Raw genomic sequence first — 15,757 nt, 5'->3', positions numbered from 1 at the left:
TTTAAGCGTGTTGACTAAAATGCCCTTAGAATATTAGTTTATACAATAAACCATTCAACAACATCTTAGGTTATTATCTGGCACTCTAAATATGACAAACGATGAACCAAAATCCAAACTATCATAAATGCCTTTGTATTCAATGATATTTCTTTAGTGTTTACTATCAGTCAATAAAATTGAATGGGAATGAGTGTGCAACTTGGACAGAAAGGGACAGAAGTCTGGGGACATATATGCCACGCAAGCAACCGAGCTACAGAAAAGAGCAATGATGTTGACCCTAGGAACACACCATCTCTGTCTCTGTCACAGGGACTTGGGATCTTTTGGTAAGCCGTGTGTGTGTGTGTGTGTGTGTGCGTGTGCGTGTGTGTGTATGTGTGTGTGTGTGTGTGTGTGGGCTAGGGTCTGAGAAGTGAGGAAGGATGAACTGTGTGAGAGAGCCATCTATTCACTGCTGACAAGGTCAGAGCTACGAAGGGAAAGAGTCCCCTGCCATATGCAAGAGAAAGAGGGATTATATATAAAGAGAAAGAGATGGACAAAGGGCAAGGAAAAGCACACTACAACAAACACCTTCTTCCTTCCATCTTGATTATTCATAAAATACCCCAAATAGTTATATTTAAATTGATTAATTATAGTAGAAAATGCAAATTACCTACAGATGTACAAATAAGGTGACAAAATGCAAAGGCCACTGCAATCCATCTTCCATCACCTTCTTAACAAAATGTTTTGAGTATGTGAGCATCTTAGGTGAACGTGGAATACGTGCAGGAAGTAGGTAGTGAGCCAGATGATGACAGTTTTGGTTGCACAGGCATGAGGAGAGAAAGGGATACAGAAAGGAAGAAGAGTGGTGGTGCTGAATCAACAGTGACCACTGTGCTTTGTCTTCATTATGATCCCTGTGGGGATTCACTGAGATGTGTGGATGCCACACACAAACATACACAAGCCCACCTGTACCAGGGGAAGCACTAAAATACTCCACTCAGCACATCAGAAGAGCCAATGAAGACCCATATTTACCTGTGTGCACATACAACTAAACTCCACATAACATAGCTGTGTTAACCCAGGAAGGCTTTTTTTCCCCTTGTAGCCAGAAGGAAGTCCATACACAGTATTTAACTCTTTTCCCTGTTTAGCTATGCATGCGCATCAGTGATATTCTCTAATGTATATATAGTCTACAGCATACATACATAAATTCAAAACAACACAGATACACCACATAACCATACATTTGCTGTACATGAGTTAACAGTGTGTTGTTTGACATGAATTGTCAACTGTGCTTGCAACCTTAGAAAAGGTTACCTTGACACTTTGGTGTTATAAAATGAACACAGGTTCCTAACTTGAGTAGGTGAGCCTGAGCATGAGTTTTGTTTGTCTGTGTCCAATATCACACTGCCTTCTGATTGAATATAAAAATTGTTTTGAAAGGAGCCATCAACAGAATGCTATAAACTGTAATGTGGAATACTTCTGATCTAGGATTTTTTATGTAGCTGAGGTTAAGAAGGAACTGACATTTCATATTTGCTACTGGTCATATATTGGTCTTTATCATAGTTGTCAAATATGTGAGATTGCATAAGTTCCTGAACACCAACCTGCTTTGTACTCATGAGGTGATGTAACCGGTGAGCTTTGTAGACCTTGGCTGTCTGCTCCTTCATCATCTCCAGACAGTTTCTCTCTCGCTTCTGAAGTTCTTCAAGTTCATCAAGCTCTCTCCTACAGGGCACACATTAACAAATACATCCTTTCCAATTAACATGATGAATAACAATGATATTTTGGCAGTGAAATCAATAAAGAAGTAATTACAACTAAAATTGCAGCAAAATGTTATATTTACACATCATTTTGCATATGTTTTTGACATAATAGCATTTCCTCCATGATGATACCTGACTGACTGCTCCCAAATTTAATGTAACACTACTATTAAACTATAAATAAATCTACAAGCCTACAATAGCTTACAGTTTTTGCACACTGAATTGTGGAATTAATTTTAAATGGACAGCATTGTGATTTTTGCCTATAAGTCTACACTTATTTTTAAATAGTTTTTAAATTTTTAAATTTTTCAATTTGTTTTAAAATCAAAACCTAAATCTCACATTTACAAAAGCAAATAAGACCCTTTGCACTAAAAATGTTGTTGAATTGCATCCTTTTTAATTAATATAACTACCACCTGTGGCCCACTGCATCTGGACATAGTTTAGAAATACACAAACCTGTGTATATAAGGTCCCACTATTAGTGCAGGTCAGGAAAAAAATCAAGACATGAAGTCTAAGATACTCTCTGTAGACCCTCCATATTAATATTTTCGAAAAGAGATGCACGACCATCTGAGCATAAACGGCCGGCTGAGACCTTTATGGCAGTGGCAAGACAGAAGACATCTTAAGTAAAAGGCAGATGACAGTCTTGTTGGACAAACAGAATTTAGTGAACTTGTGAGGGAAAAGGTTCTCTGATCTGATGAAACCCCAGGCACTGCTCATCACCTAGATAATATCATCCCTGTAGTGAAGCATGGTAGGGGCAGCATCATGCTGTGAGGGGGCTTCTCAGCAGCAGGGACATGGAGACTGCTCAGAACCGAGGGAATGATGTATACAGCCAAATACAGACAGCTCCTTAATGAAAACCTGCTCCAGAATGCAGTGACCTGAAACAAGTGAACTGGCTTTAAGACAAGTCTCTGACTGTTCTTGAGTGGCTCGGCCAAAGTCCAGTCTCAAACACAACAGAACATTGTAGAGACCTAAAAAGGCAGTTCACAGACACCTCTGTCCAATTTGATAGAGCTGGAGAGGATCTGTCAAGAAAAATGGGATAAACTGCCCAAATCCAGGTGTGCACAACTTGTCAACTTCACCAAGAATAAGAGGAAAGAGCTTTAACTACTGCCAAAGAGGCTTCTACAAACTATTGAATTAAGGGTCTGAATACGTTTGTAAATGACAGATTTGAGTTTTGATATTCAATAAGTTTGAGTGAGGAATAGTAAGTAAAATGGCAGTTGTATCCATTCTTAAACAACATTAAAAACTATGTGGATGGGAGAACCAGCTGACCTAATATCTTAACATACAAATGAAAAACATTTTTACACATTGTAAACTTCATGCAGGTAGATTTGTGCACGTTAGCGTGTACTTGGAACACAATTGTCTGCAATTCACTGTGTCCTTCAGAACTGTCTAATGATAAGAGAAAGACTGTGACAAACAGGAGCAAAAGGAGAAAACACAGAAGAATCAAAATGCATGGAAGACGGGGACAAAAGCAAAGTGAAAGTACATGAGGCTGTAAGTGCGAGGATGATGGATATATTTCATCACTGCACCCAGGACAGGTCTGTCTGTGACATCTGTTAAGCAAAGCTAGCTAAATGGGATGCATTAAAAGCCTACCCACAGCAATTTCATTGCGCAATCATACAGCCTTATTGTTACAAGGGGGTAATAACTTAAAAGGGGACTTGGAAACAATTACTAAAACACACATGCCACGATAATGTGAAAATAAACATGCACACAAATCACAAGTGCACATGCACAAAAACCAATCTACTACCATGACAGCAATATTAATAGGAGGTTAGCCATAGCTCATCAAAAATTGTTAATCTCTTTTTTCCCCCATCTACTGCTCTTTTTTGTCTCCTCCTTCTCTACCAAACTTCTGCTTTCAATTATAAGCCTCCACAGAGGAATCCGAATATTCATAGTGTCTGCAATGTGAGGTTAACACATTCCGCAGCTACTGACATTTAAAAAGAAATCACACCACCATTCCCCTTGCCTTTGCATTCTCATTCCTCCCTCAGCACCAGATTAAATTACAAAATAAATGAAATATGCAGAGCACTGTGTGTGTGTGTGTTTATGTGTGTGAGATGGGAGAATAACAGCAAGTCTAAATACATCTATGTATTTATGTATTATTAAGCACAGTGCTAGTAATAGTAGTAGACTGTATATTGATGTGTGTAAATATAAAGGTTCCTTGGCCTCCATTTGTCCACCTGACTATAAATGTAAATATAAGGTGTCAGTGTATTAAGGGACAGGCAGGTTCACAAAGCAATTGGTAAATGTGTGTGTTTATAATATATGTGTGTGTTGCTTAACAGATGTCACATGCATTAATACCAAACTTTCAGAACTGATTGGCAATATTTTTGAAGGTCAGGACCTGTCTTCATATGTCTGTGTGTCCTGGCTGCCAGTGTTTAAGTATGATTACATCTGTGTATACAGTATGTCTGTGTACTGTATAGAGCATTATGGTTATGGGTGTGTAAATATTCATGCTACATTCATATAATTTTGTATTTTGACATGTTTGTGTGTGTGTGTCTGTGTGTGTGTGTCTGTGTGTGTGTGCGGGGTGAAAGTGTATGTTTTGTGTGTCAGATTGAATAGGTGACCTTTGCTTCCCTGCCCCCAGCCTCTGTGTTATTAATTGCTGTGTAGTGGACAAAAGCCAAACAGATTTGTAACGGCTGAAGGCACCTCGATCTGTGTCGACCCAACCAGGCGCCACAACATACAACCCTCATTAGCCCTGTTCGGCACACAGCATGTGCCCCCTGTGCATGCGTGTGTGTTTGACAGAATGAAAGTGAAAAGAAAGTTAAAAAAAAATCGAAATTAGGGAATAGGGACATTAAACAAGCCTGTATTTTGATAGCACCGAAAGACATTTATTCACAGTAATGAATCACATTTTGAGCTATAACTTTTTGACTTCAATATTTATACTAAATTGTACTGGTGGTATTGGTATAACCTCTGATAAAGTCATACCTGTACCTTCCTTGAGCGGAAAGATTAGAAAGCAAAATAATAATAATGTAAGTCTATGAACATCTGACTTCTGCTATTGTGAATACTCATTAAATCATTTTTGCTCATGCTGAATCTCATTGATAAGCAACAGTATTGTTGCTCTTACCATCTAACCATCTAGTGAAAACACATTTAAAATTAAAGCAGTTTTCAAATTTTTTGCAACACCATATTGTTGCTTAAAAAATGCATGTTCACACTCATAATACTACTCACCATCCCATCGTGGGCCCACACAAGCATACACACACACTCCTATGAGCAATTTAGAATCACCAATCAACCTGTCATACATGTTTTTGGACTGTGGGAGAAAACCCACAACCCGGAGAAAACCCACGCAAGCACAGGGAGAACATGCAAGCTCCACACAGCAAGGTTTTTGAAACAGGAACCTTCTTGTTGTGAGGCAATAGTGCTAACCACCATCTACCGTGCTGCCCCTTAGATGAATATATGATATGAAAACCCATTTCCCATTTTATCAAAAATCAGAATTAAAGTTTTTACAGTTTTACAGAATTCTATGTATTTATTTATTTGTTAAATATGACTATTTAACAATAGCAATCACAAAAGTTCTGCTGACTGGAAACAATATTTAGAGAAGATATAATACTGAGAAATTCTATTGTAAGTCAAGACTTTGATATGCAGTATTTGCATTATCGTGAGCAAATGACATTATACACTGATATTTTACTAGTTTCATTGTACTATAAAATGTAATTTGATTTATAAATTACCATTATAGCTATTTATGAACATTGCATTATCATTTTATTATTGCATAGACTATAGATTATAATGTGCTTAGTATGCCATATAATGCACTATGGACAGTGTAACTGCAGTACAAGTTAATTTAGATGGCTGCTGAATGGCTGTAAAAACTAATCATTACTACACTACTTTCAAATAACTGAAACCCTAACTGACATTTTCATCCTGGACTGTTCTCTTATTTAAATGGCTAATATAATACAGCTAAACTTCTCACTTTTTCCTCAATTATTTACCCCCGGTTCACAATGGGGCATTAAGTCCTGATGGGATATCAAAAAGTGTGACAGCAGACCACGTCCAAGGTCGTCCAGGCCAGCAAAGGTACAGATAATTGGTCAGGTTCTAAATATTTAATGGAGCCTTGACCTGATTGGCTGTTTTAATTGCTCCAATGAAATGATTCAATAGGTGGCAAGGAAAAGATAGTCAGCCATTCAATTTAGACAGTGAACAACTCAATGTATTGAGCCTTCAACACCCTCATAACATAGCCTTTCCATTTAAGTGACTCACTGATTGATTAACTAATCCACTAAAGTAGTAAAAGTGATGCCATTAAAGGTGGTAAGGAAGCAGCGATTCTAGTGTCGAAATTAATATATTTAATACTGTAGAAAAGTATAAAATACTTTTTTCTATTGTTTCAGTCTCAAAAGTAATCTAAGAGGAAGGGAGGGCACAACACTTGCATTGTACTACAATACACAAATCCAATCAAACTGAAGGAGTGAACTTGTCCCCATCTGAACTGGATCAGAAAGAGAGAGCAGCTAAAGAAAGACTGATGCATAGAAGCGTAGCGTGATTATAGTGCAGGCATGCAGGCAGGCCTGCACTCTCTCCACATAGCAGCTGTCCTTTCATGAATGTCCTTGGGAGGGACACACGAGAGAGTAGAAAGAAGAAGGTTGAGGTAAAGAGAGACAGGCAAAAGTACAGAGGGAGAGACAGTTTTGCATGAGATGAGAAGAATGAAAAAATATCCAGTGCTACACAGCCTAGCAACAGCAAGTTGATAAATTCTCCCTGAGCTTCCTTTTTTTCTGTTTTCTTTAAGATAAGTTAAATGATTTGTTGTTGCAACATCACAGAGATAATTATTTATCTGATTATGGCACTAATAATTACCCCAGTTGTTTATTGCAGATATAGGAATAATTCATGCAATCAACAGGCCATGTTGGTGGCGGCAGCAATGACACCGGCACATTTAGTAAATATGCAGAGTGGACTTGCTCCGCTTTCCTAATTGCCCCCATCATCCCGCTGCTTGCCCTTATTAAAGCTCAGGAAATTTAAGTGTCTCCCTGACAAAGTGATAAATTGTTGGGGTACCAAGGAAAACTGTGGCAGGGTGGAGACTGCGCTAGGGTCCTGACTTCATTAGGCTATGCAGGAGAGGAAGGATGAATGAGAATGGACACTGAAGCCCAGAGAACCAGTGGCAGAGAGAGGGGGAAAGATATAGAACAAAAATATACTAAACAAGAGAAGGATAAAGAGAGTTGACTGAGGTAAGAATTTAGGAAGAGAGGCGGTGTGAGGGCAGCATAAGTACGATGTATTAGCTGGATGCTGTACCTAATGAAATGACACAGATGGTTTCATATAGGAAAGCTCTGTCACAAAAGAGACTAAAACAGAGTGAGAGAGAGGGAGAGAGACAGAGACACAGAGAGAGAGGGAGAGCACTTCGGCAGTCTATATCACTCCTATATCATTACCATGTGCAGCCGATCAGCCTGCACTAAATGGAGACCATTAGTCCACCTTTGAATAATTTATGCAGCAGGCTGGACAGACAGACTTACAGAGGGACGGAGCCTGCTAGTAGATTAAAAAGCAGACCTTTGTAGGGTGAATGATCAGGCAGCAAGTGATCCAAGGGCTCAGAAGTTAACACAGAAAGGATATTTTAAATAAATGCTGGCATGGCGTTAATTGATCGTGACCCTGACAGCACTAAATAAACATGTGATTAACTGGAGAGAAAGTGACCACAGCACTCCCAACAACTGTGGAGGAGGGGCTGACTGTGTGTGTGTGTGTGTGTGTGCCTGCGTGTGTGTGCGTGCATGTGTGTGTGTCTGTGAGTGTGAATAATCTTCAGTCTGAATACTGATTTATGCCTTTTCATATCACATTAGGTCTAATTATATATACAGATATATTTTCACATTTACAGTTCATTCTCACTATAGTACTTTGCAGTCAAGTTTAACTGCAAAATTCTAAGCGCAACTTTAGCAAATTTTATAAATTTCATCACTGGTATTAGAATACTGCACAAAGTTTTGTGTGTGTATTTGTGTGTTTCTGTGGCAACACCTCCCTAATAGACTTCAATAGCATAGCCCCCCAACTACCACCTCTACCAGCAGTAAAGAGTGTGGAGGAAAGGTGGAATGCTAATAGGAAAGTGAAAGGGGGGAGTCACTGATCCAAGGAGCAGTTCAACAAATTTACATCTAATTTTAGCAGAGGCCTAGAGATATTTTCCAGTAAAATATAGTAGCAACATTAAAAATGTGACTATTAGCTAAATGTGATTTTTTTTTTTTTCGGTAAAAATAAAGGTGGTGTATCTCTAGTACAAAGCCCTGGAGCACAGAATGTTTTATTAATGCACGAGCTGCAGTTCAAATCAGAGGCTAATTTTTAATTTCTTCACATCGTGTACTTCTCTCTCTCTCTCTCTCTTAGCCTCAAGCACTTTAGAGGACTCCTCTCTATCTCCTTTCCTCTCTATCGTTTTGTTTCTGTCTCTTCCCTTCACTTTTCCTTTACTGTTCTTCTGTCCCTGCTGTCTTTCTGAGGATACAGATCTTATCAATAGTTCTCTTCTTTTCTTTCTCTCTCTCTCTCTCTCTCTCTCTCTCTCTCTCACATACACGCACACACACACACACATATGCACTTTAAGGTTATGTTTATATAAATACATCATTTAACCAGCTGCCTTCACACTAATCACACCAATTCATCTTGAATGAAAGATATGTGCTGACATCTTTCCTGTTTTACCAAAACACATAAAGGCTAAATGGTACAAAAAAACAGCACAGGTTTGAGAGTGAGTGAGACAGAGGAGAGGAATTGGAAAAGACAAGAGGTTGTGATGCATTGTGGTCAACAATTCCTTTTTCTTTCAACTTTGTATAATACATTTATAAAAAGGTACACCTTGTATTGCATAGGCATATTGTGCAATGTGAATGTACTCTCTTGTAGAGAGGCTATGGGAGCTATACAGGAATGTCTGTATAACTGCTCACCGATACCAAAAAAAAAAAAAAAGAGGAGGGATTCATCCAATTGCAATAGTGTCAAACTGTTAGCTCTTGCATATGCAGACCTAATTTTTTATTCTTTACCTGATGTGTTCATTTTTCCAGCAAACTTGCTCCAGATATTTTTTGCGTGCGTAGAAGTTATGAATATACTTCCTTACAAAGAATCCTCTCCATGTCCGCTGGATCTGAAAGGGATTAAAACATTGAAAAATGTATTATCACCAGAACCTTTTTCAGGTTCTTTTGTTTTTGTTATTGGTTTTGTTTTACTTGTCTCCCCAACATAGAATACTAAAAATGACTATCATAAGTCACAGACAGAATTTTTTTTTCGTTGTTTCTGTGATACAAAAGACCTTCTTGCCTTCTTCTCATTACTTTAACTCACTTTAACTCATGGAGGACATGTACTGTAACAAATCAATACAGATGATGGTACATATGGGTGTTACCATGTATTTAGGTATTTACTCCTGTAGTGATGGAGGGACATTCCAAGGTGGGAAAGACAGCTGCCACTGCTCCATACATTTACCTGTATCATTCTGCATTGATTGTGAAGGCTGTAGATTAGCTAGCACACAAATGCACACACAGCAGTGGGCCATTTTAAAGCAAGGGGATGGATGTCCTTCAGACTAATTAAGAGATTAATACAATGGCAGGTAAAAGAATAATCACACTAGACGATGGGTAAGGAGAGAAGCGGAGTGAAGTGGAGAATGGGGAAAAACAACAAAGAGCAAAATAAGAATTAGCATTGATCTGTCAGTCAATAGATAATTTTAAATAAAGTAATTGCCGCCTCCCAAGTTCTTGTTGACCTTTGTTGACTAGTGAAATCGATGCTGTTGAATCAAACACAAATCTGAGGTGCAGCATGTAAACACTGGTTTCCATTACAGCCCTAACATATTATCCTCTGTTAGCTACAATGCTGTGATAAAGACAACAGCAGAGAAGAGAAAAAAAAAAGAATAGAATCAAATTTGATTTAAAGAAAGTGTCTAAAAGGGATTTTCAATTTTTTTTTTGTCTATTTCTCTCCATTTACAGACTAAATATTTCTTTGTAAAATGACGGTCTGTGAGTACAGGTGCTCTTTGCACAAGAGTTCTCTCTTTTTATTTCAGTTTCATACATATAAGTAAACACTGATGCTTTATGCTGTCCAAAGCATCATCTCAACATAAACATGGTTTCAGTGTAGCACTCATAGTCCAGCTAATATTATTTATGTTATAATTGATCAAAGAAATCCTGATGTAATGTTGTCTTTCAACAAGCTGTATCATAAAAAGAAGGAGAGGTCCATGTTCATATATGTTAGGGCCTTTTGATACATGACAGGGATCAGACAATGGAGGGGTACCTCTGAGCATTACATAGTGCAGCTACCAGGGACCAACAGCATTTCTATGGAGCCAATTCTATGTTTTGGCATTGTAAATAAAGTTTGGCATTGAAAAAAGAAGCATTGGCATTAAAAATAAAGTTTTGGCATTGTAAACAAAGTTTTGGCATTGTAAACAAAGTTTGGCGTTGAAAAAAGAAGAATTGGCGATACTTCCTGTATTTTTTTAAATGACAATTATTTTTTTTCGATGATGTTCTTTCTTGTACGATGCCCCACGCCAAAATGGTGTCAGAAAGTTGGAACCGAAAACCAGTCATTGGCATTGTAAAAAAAAAAGGACCAGCATCGTACAAGAAAGAACGTCATCGAAAAAAACAATTCATTGAAAAAAAAAAAACAGGAAGTATCAAAAGATTATCACTGAAAACACCATAATGCAAAAAGATACAAAAATAAAATAATATATTTTTAATGCCCATTTGCAAAAAAGGTGTTTCAATGCCAATGCTTCTTTTTTCAATGCCAAACTTTATTTACAATGCCAAAACTTAAAGACATCAAATTGGCTCCATACATTTCTGTGACTAAAACACTGGTCAACAGCAGAGGCAGGAATGTTTGTAACATTTTCAATGTGCTTTGAGTTGTGATGTTTTTTGTTGGAGAAAGTTGGAGTACTCAAAGATAATCCAGACAAACAACAAGAATTAAATGTACACTGTACACAGAAATAGTCTTATTAGACCTGTGTGGGGCTGAAACCCAGATCCTTCTTAAACTGTTTCCACAAACTTGATTCTCGATTGTTACTTCTACTGCTTCATAGAAGAAGGTGTAATGATTTAAAATGGGTAATAAAAGTCTTGTCTATGACCTTTGCTTTGCTCTACATGTGATATCATCCCTAATCTTCTTTCATTATGTGACCACAGAATGACCACAGGATAGCAAGCTTTATTTGTTTGGATTTCTAATAAATTTAAAACCTGGAGCCCTCAATTTCTAAGCTTTTCCATCAAAATGAAAATACTGTAACCAGCAGATCCTCTTCAGGAAATCCTAATGAAATTTTTGTGGGCCTATAAAATGGCCTATGTTGCTTTAGGCAAAATGAAACAGTTAGCCAAAAGAGTACGTTATATAGTACTGTAAAAAACAAAATGTGATTCATGTAATTTATGAACAGCTAAAAAGATTTTGGGCATTAGCACTGAGGGAAATTTCTAACAATAATAATAATAATATTAATAAATTATTGACATGTCAATTTGAATCAGTATACTTTGTGTATTTTATCAAATTCTAATTAGTCAAAATGATGGAGAAAATAACATGTTACAGGAATGACATAATGCTACCAGAAAGAGACTGCATCTTAAATTTAAAAAGTTTCTATAATGTACTTTTTTTTTTAGATGAATTTGTGTCATGAAGTGTATACAGGTGCTATTCACAAGGCCTCCCATTCACAGTACACACAGAGAAACACATAGTGTCCCCTCACTACGACACTCCATTTACTAAAACAAGACACTGTAGTGATATTTACCCTGACCGCCACATCGTTGTAGAAATTCATCTTCATGATAAAATATGCCGCCTGTGAACACAAAGGAAAAGATGGCGTTACATCTTGTCTCCCAGCCCTCTGATCTGTCCACAGCAGGCGTCAAAGATAAAGAGCTCTTTATACATAATACATTGCACAGAGGCAGATAGGACCACTATGGAGGGGAGGGAGGAGAGAAAGGGGTGGAAAGGTAGAGAGAAAAAACAAGAGAGATGAGGAAGAGAAAAAGTCATGGGTATGAAGAAACAGAGGGAGATAGAGAGTGGTTAGCGGGACTTTGTATCAAGGGGAGGACAGTATTCTCATAATACACCGCTGCTGACAAGGTCCAAGAAAATCTATAGTAGTCAAGCAGCGAGCTAATGGAGATGTATGATGACCAAACACTCTCCTCTGGATTTCATAATCAATGACAGCACTGCCAGAAGAGACTAACACAAGGCCAGGGAATATTCAGTAGCACACTTGACAAGCCCTCGCACACCAAATGTGCCGGCCATCCACTTGGGGCACATTTCAGGAGCAAACTGGAGAGTGCCATAAAAGGGATTCATATCTCAACACATCTTTTTTAATAATGACAGGGAAGAGAGGCAAGAGCGGAAGGGGAAGGAAGACAAATACTTTGAAGAAGGTTGTAAATTCAGCTTGATGTTTTGAGATGAGCTTTGTGCTTTGTCCCATTCCACAAGATAAGGTCTTCATGAATAAAACAGAGAAAAAGATAGGCAGACAAACAGAGACAGAATGAGTGAGTCTGGGAAGAATAGAGCCTCTCAGGACTAATTCAAAATAGCACACTGTGGTAATTTTGAGTGATTTGAATTAGTTCTCGCCTGTTTCCAAATGAGACCAAACAGCCTCTTTTTAGCCCATATGTGTGTTGTGACACATCCTTCATTGTTTATTTCAACACCCCTCAACAACCCACCCCCCAACTTTCCATTTCTTGAATGCTTCCCAAACGGCGGCTGGCAGTTATGCTTTAGCAAACAGTCAATTTACAGCCATGATAAATAGCTTGTTGTGATACGTTTACAAAACTCAATCCAGGGGAAAATTATACGTGAGAGCGCTGGGTATTGGATCCAATATCAACAATCTGTTCAATTAAGAAGCAGTTGGAGGCAATATGCTGAAAATGGGGTGTTGTTTTACTAAAGTATACACACACACACACACACACACACACACACACACACACACACACACAAAATGCACATGCAAATCTTTCCTTGTCTCTATTCATCCCCTCTCTTTCGATATGCATCCCAGGAGTTGCAATATAGATGGAATCCTGTATCATACTGCATCATATTTCATAAGTGCTAATTTCCCCATGTGTAATGAGTGAATTATATTTCTTAAGGTCAGACACGGGGACTTAGGAATATAGCAATTGAATTCTAATGCATGCTATCATAACATAATCAATATATCTATAGCTGTTCCAAGCACTGGCTTACCTTCACCGTTTGTCTGAAATGTGCCCTTGCTGTGAAGCCCCGCCATATCTTCTGTATAATGATTGCCTTCTTGTGCAGATGGCTGTAATGAAGTCAGTGGAGAGAGTAATGAAGAGATATTTTTTTATCAGTTAAAATGAAGAACACTGAAAAACATATTCAGATACACAAAGAACAGTATTAAATAGTTTATTTCTTCATTTGATTGTCTGTTTATGCTTAGAAAACTACTACAAAAAATGTATGGCATAAAAAAAAACAAAAAAAACCCTACAAATATGAGGAGGCTGCAAATAAGCACTAGAAGCTAAAATAATTATGTTCTTTTATGTAATGTTACTACTTTCCTACAATCACAAATGTGATCTCCTCTTATGCTCTAAAACCATAAAAAACAATCACCATTATCAAAAAAAAAAAAAAAACTTTAATTAAAAGGTCAGAGATACATTAAACTTATAAACACATGCTCTCACAAATATACCCAACATTACTGTGGTTTTCTGATCATGCCCAATGAGCCTTTCACCCCATTTAGTCAGTGACACCCATTTGTATTCATCTTCAAACATACTCTAAATGCAAGTCCACTGCTATTCTCTGCCTCCAATGAGGCCATCAATTTCCAAAAGGCCATTTATATGCCCAGGAAATCAATGCTTATAGTGGGGATAGCACAACCCTGGAGTTGCACTTAGGCAGCTAAAATTGTTGCTAATTATCCACTTAACACATTGATCAATTAACTGAAGTAATCTGAATTAACCTACTGTCTGGAAGTTTGTCTGCTGACCCTGCAAAATGGTGGTGGGGTCACACCATAGAAACAGGAACAGAGATATTCATTTCTGTGTGTGTGAAAGGAGCATAGAGTACAAGTCACACGTATTCCTTTAGGCAATTTGCGAAGCTCCAGAAGTGGGAGTGAGCTAGTAGCAGGGTTTTCCTTGCAATTACCTCTTTGAGTCCTGCCTGAATGTTTTTCAACCACAGGAGGAAAAGGCATACCTTAAATTAGGATATACTACTATAATAAATATTAAAGGTTTGTTGTACTTAAAGTCATTTTTTGTGGGTGGGGTGGTGTGGGGGCGGGGACTAACACACTACACATACACATCTTACCTGACGTATGCCCGCACCTTGCAGGCTCTGAACCAGCTCTGGATCCGGGTGGCAGCGTCGTGCTCCCTCTGTCTGTTCTCCTCAGCTTCGCTAAGGCACACAGACACATAATGTTCTGTACTTATATCATATATATCAATGCTGTTGCATATTAACGTTCAGGTAGGCCTGATAGGCTGCTTACTGCATTTTGTCAAGGCCCAGCGGGTTTAGGTACCATCACCTTAAAATCAGCCGTCAAGCTCCTAAACCAGGCGGAGGTTATGAAGGTCTTATGTACCCAGAGGAACCCCCTGTGGTTACATAATTGAATGCATATTTATATAATTATTTCAATAAAGACCGTGGTTGACAGTGGATGCCGTATAACTTGAGGTCGTCGGCCGAGCATCGGCCAGAAAAAACCCATATCGGTCGACCTCTATGTATAACAAAAAAGACGCAAGAAGCTGTTCTTTTTTTCACTGAAAGATATAACAACTACATTTTGCCCATTGCCCACACATTCAAAGAATAACCCTGAATACGTGTCAGACTAAGCTAATCAGGAAGCAGGTTAACTAACGTTAACTAACGAAACAGAATCAGTGTTGGTGTAATTTTGGCTTTAACTGCCCTAATAACGTACATGATACATACACACTTCTGGAGAAGTATTCCTTTGTAAACTCTTCAAATAGCTCCTCCAGTCCACTGTCCAGCAGCTGCGCCATCGTTACTCAAACTGAGTTTACGTGTTGTCTTGACAACACGAGATGCGTTCACACAGATCTAGGAAATACGAGGTTTCGTCTTCGCATAATAAATAATATTTACTTCACTGTATAGAACGATCACTTTCCATAATATCTGTAATTTACGTCTGTGAGGTTATAGCCTTACCTCTGTAAAAAGCCAGCATGGAGCGCTTCATTACACGATCTTTTCTCCTCTTGGTTGTTTGGTTTTTAAAACATTTAACTGCAGCTGTAGGCTGTTTTGTTTAATCTGTCCCTGGGTCTTGTACCATAAAGCGCATGTCTTTAATCCTGCAGGCTTCACTTTTGCTTAAGTGTTGAATCAGCGTTGGTGAGTTTTTAACCCAATAAAATAATTGTATGAATCTTATTTTAAAAGTTGCAAGTTCACACGGACTTGCGCACACAGCTTTACCAGCATGATAACTTGCGATAGATAGATAGATAGATAGATAGATAGATAGATAGATAGATAGATAGATAGATAGAAAATCCCAGGAAAGACATTTTAAAAATGCCTGGTCCCTGGAT

General features: G+C 38.1%; 1 protein-coding gene across 6 annotated transcripts in view; it reads right to left on the bottom strand.

Annotated features, from left to right (window-relative positions):
- Positions 1 to 15,218, bottom strand: part of spata17 (spermatogenesis associated 17) — a 90,509-nt gene extending 75,291 nt beyond the window's left edge. For 3 of the 6 annotated variants that reach the window (XM_026294019.1, XM_026294017.1, XM_026294018.1), the window contains exons 1-7: positions 15,129 to 15,218; positions 14,490 to 14,579; positions 14,135 to 14,212; positions 13,365 to 13,446; positions 11,878 to 11,928; positions 9,053 to 9,156; positions 1,629 to 1,752 (exon numbers count right to left, since the gene is read on the bottom strand). In XM_026294019.1, the coding sequence (XP_026149804.1) occupies positions 1,629 to 1,752; positions 9,053 to 9,156; positions 11,878 to 11,928; positions 13,365 to 13,446; positions 14,135 to 14,212; positions 14,490 to 14,579; positions 15,129 to 15,202 (603 nt within the window). In that variant the 5' untranslated portion in view covers positions 15,203 to 15,218. Of the gene's footprint in view, positions 1 to 1,628; positions 1,753 to 9,052; positions 9,157 to 11,877; positions 11,929 to 13,364; positions 13,447 to 14,134; positions 14,213 to 14,489; positions 14,580 to 14,673; positions 14,783 to 15,128 lie in introns of all 6 variants that reach the window. The other 3 variants (XM_026294020.1, XM_026294022.1, XM_026294021.1) reach the window with 3 other exon arrangements.
- Between the last annotated feature and the right edge of the window lie 539 nt (positions 15,219 to 15,757).

Source organism: Mastacembelus armatus, chromosome 3 (genome assembly GCF_900324485.2).
Source record: "Mastacembelus armatus chromosome 3, fMasArm1.2, whole genome shotgun sequence".
Taxonomy (NCBI): Eukaryota; Metazoa; Chordata; class Actinopteri; order Synbranchiformes; family Mastacembelidae; genus Mastacembelus; species Mastacembelus armatus.
The sequence above is the reverse complement of the archived record's forward strand: the minus strand, read 5'-3'. Positions and strand labels throughout refer to the sequence as shown.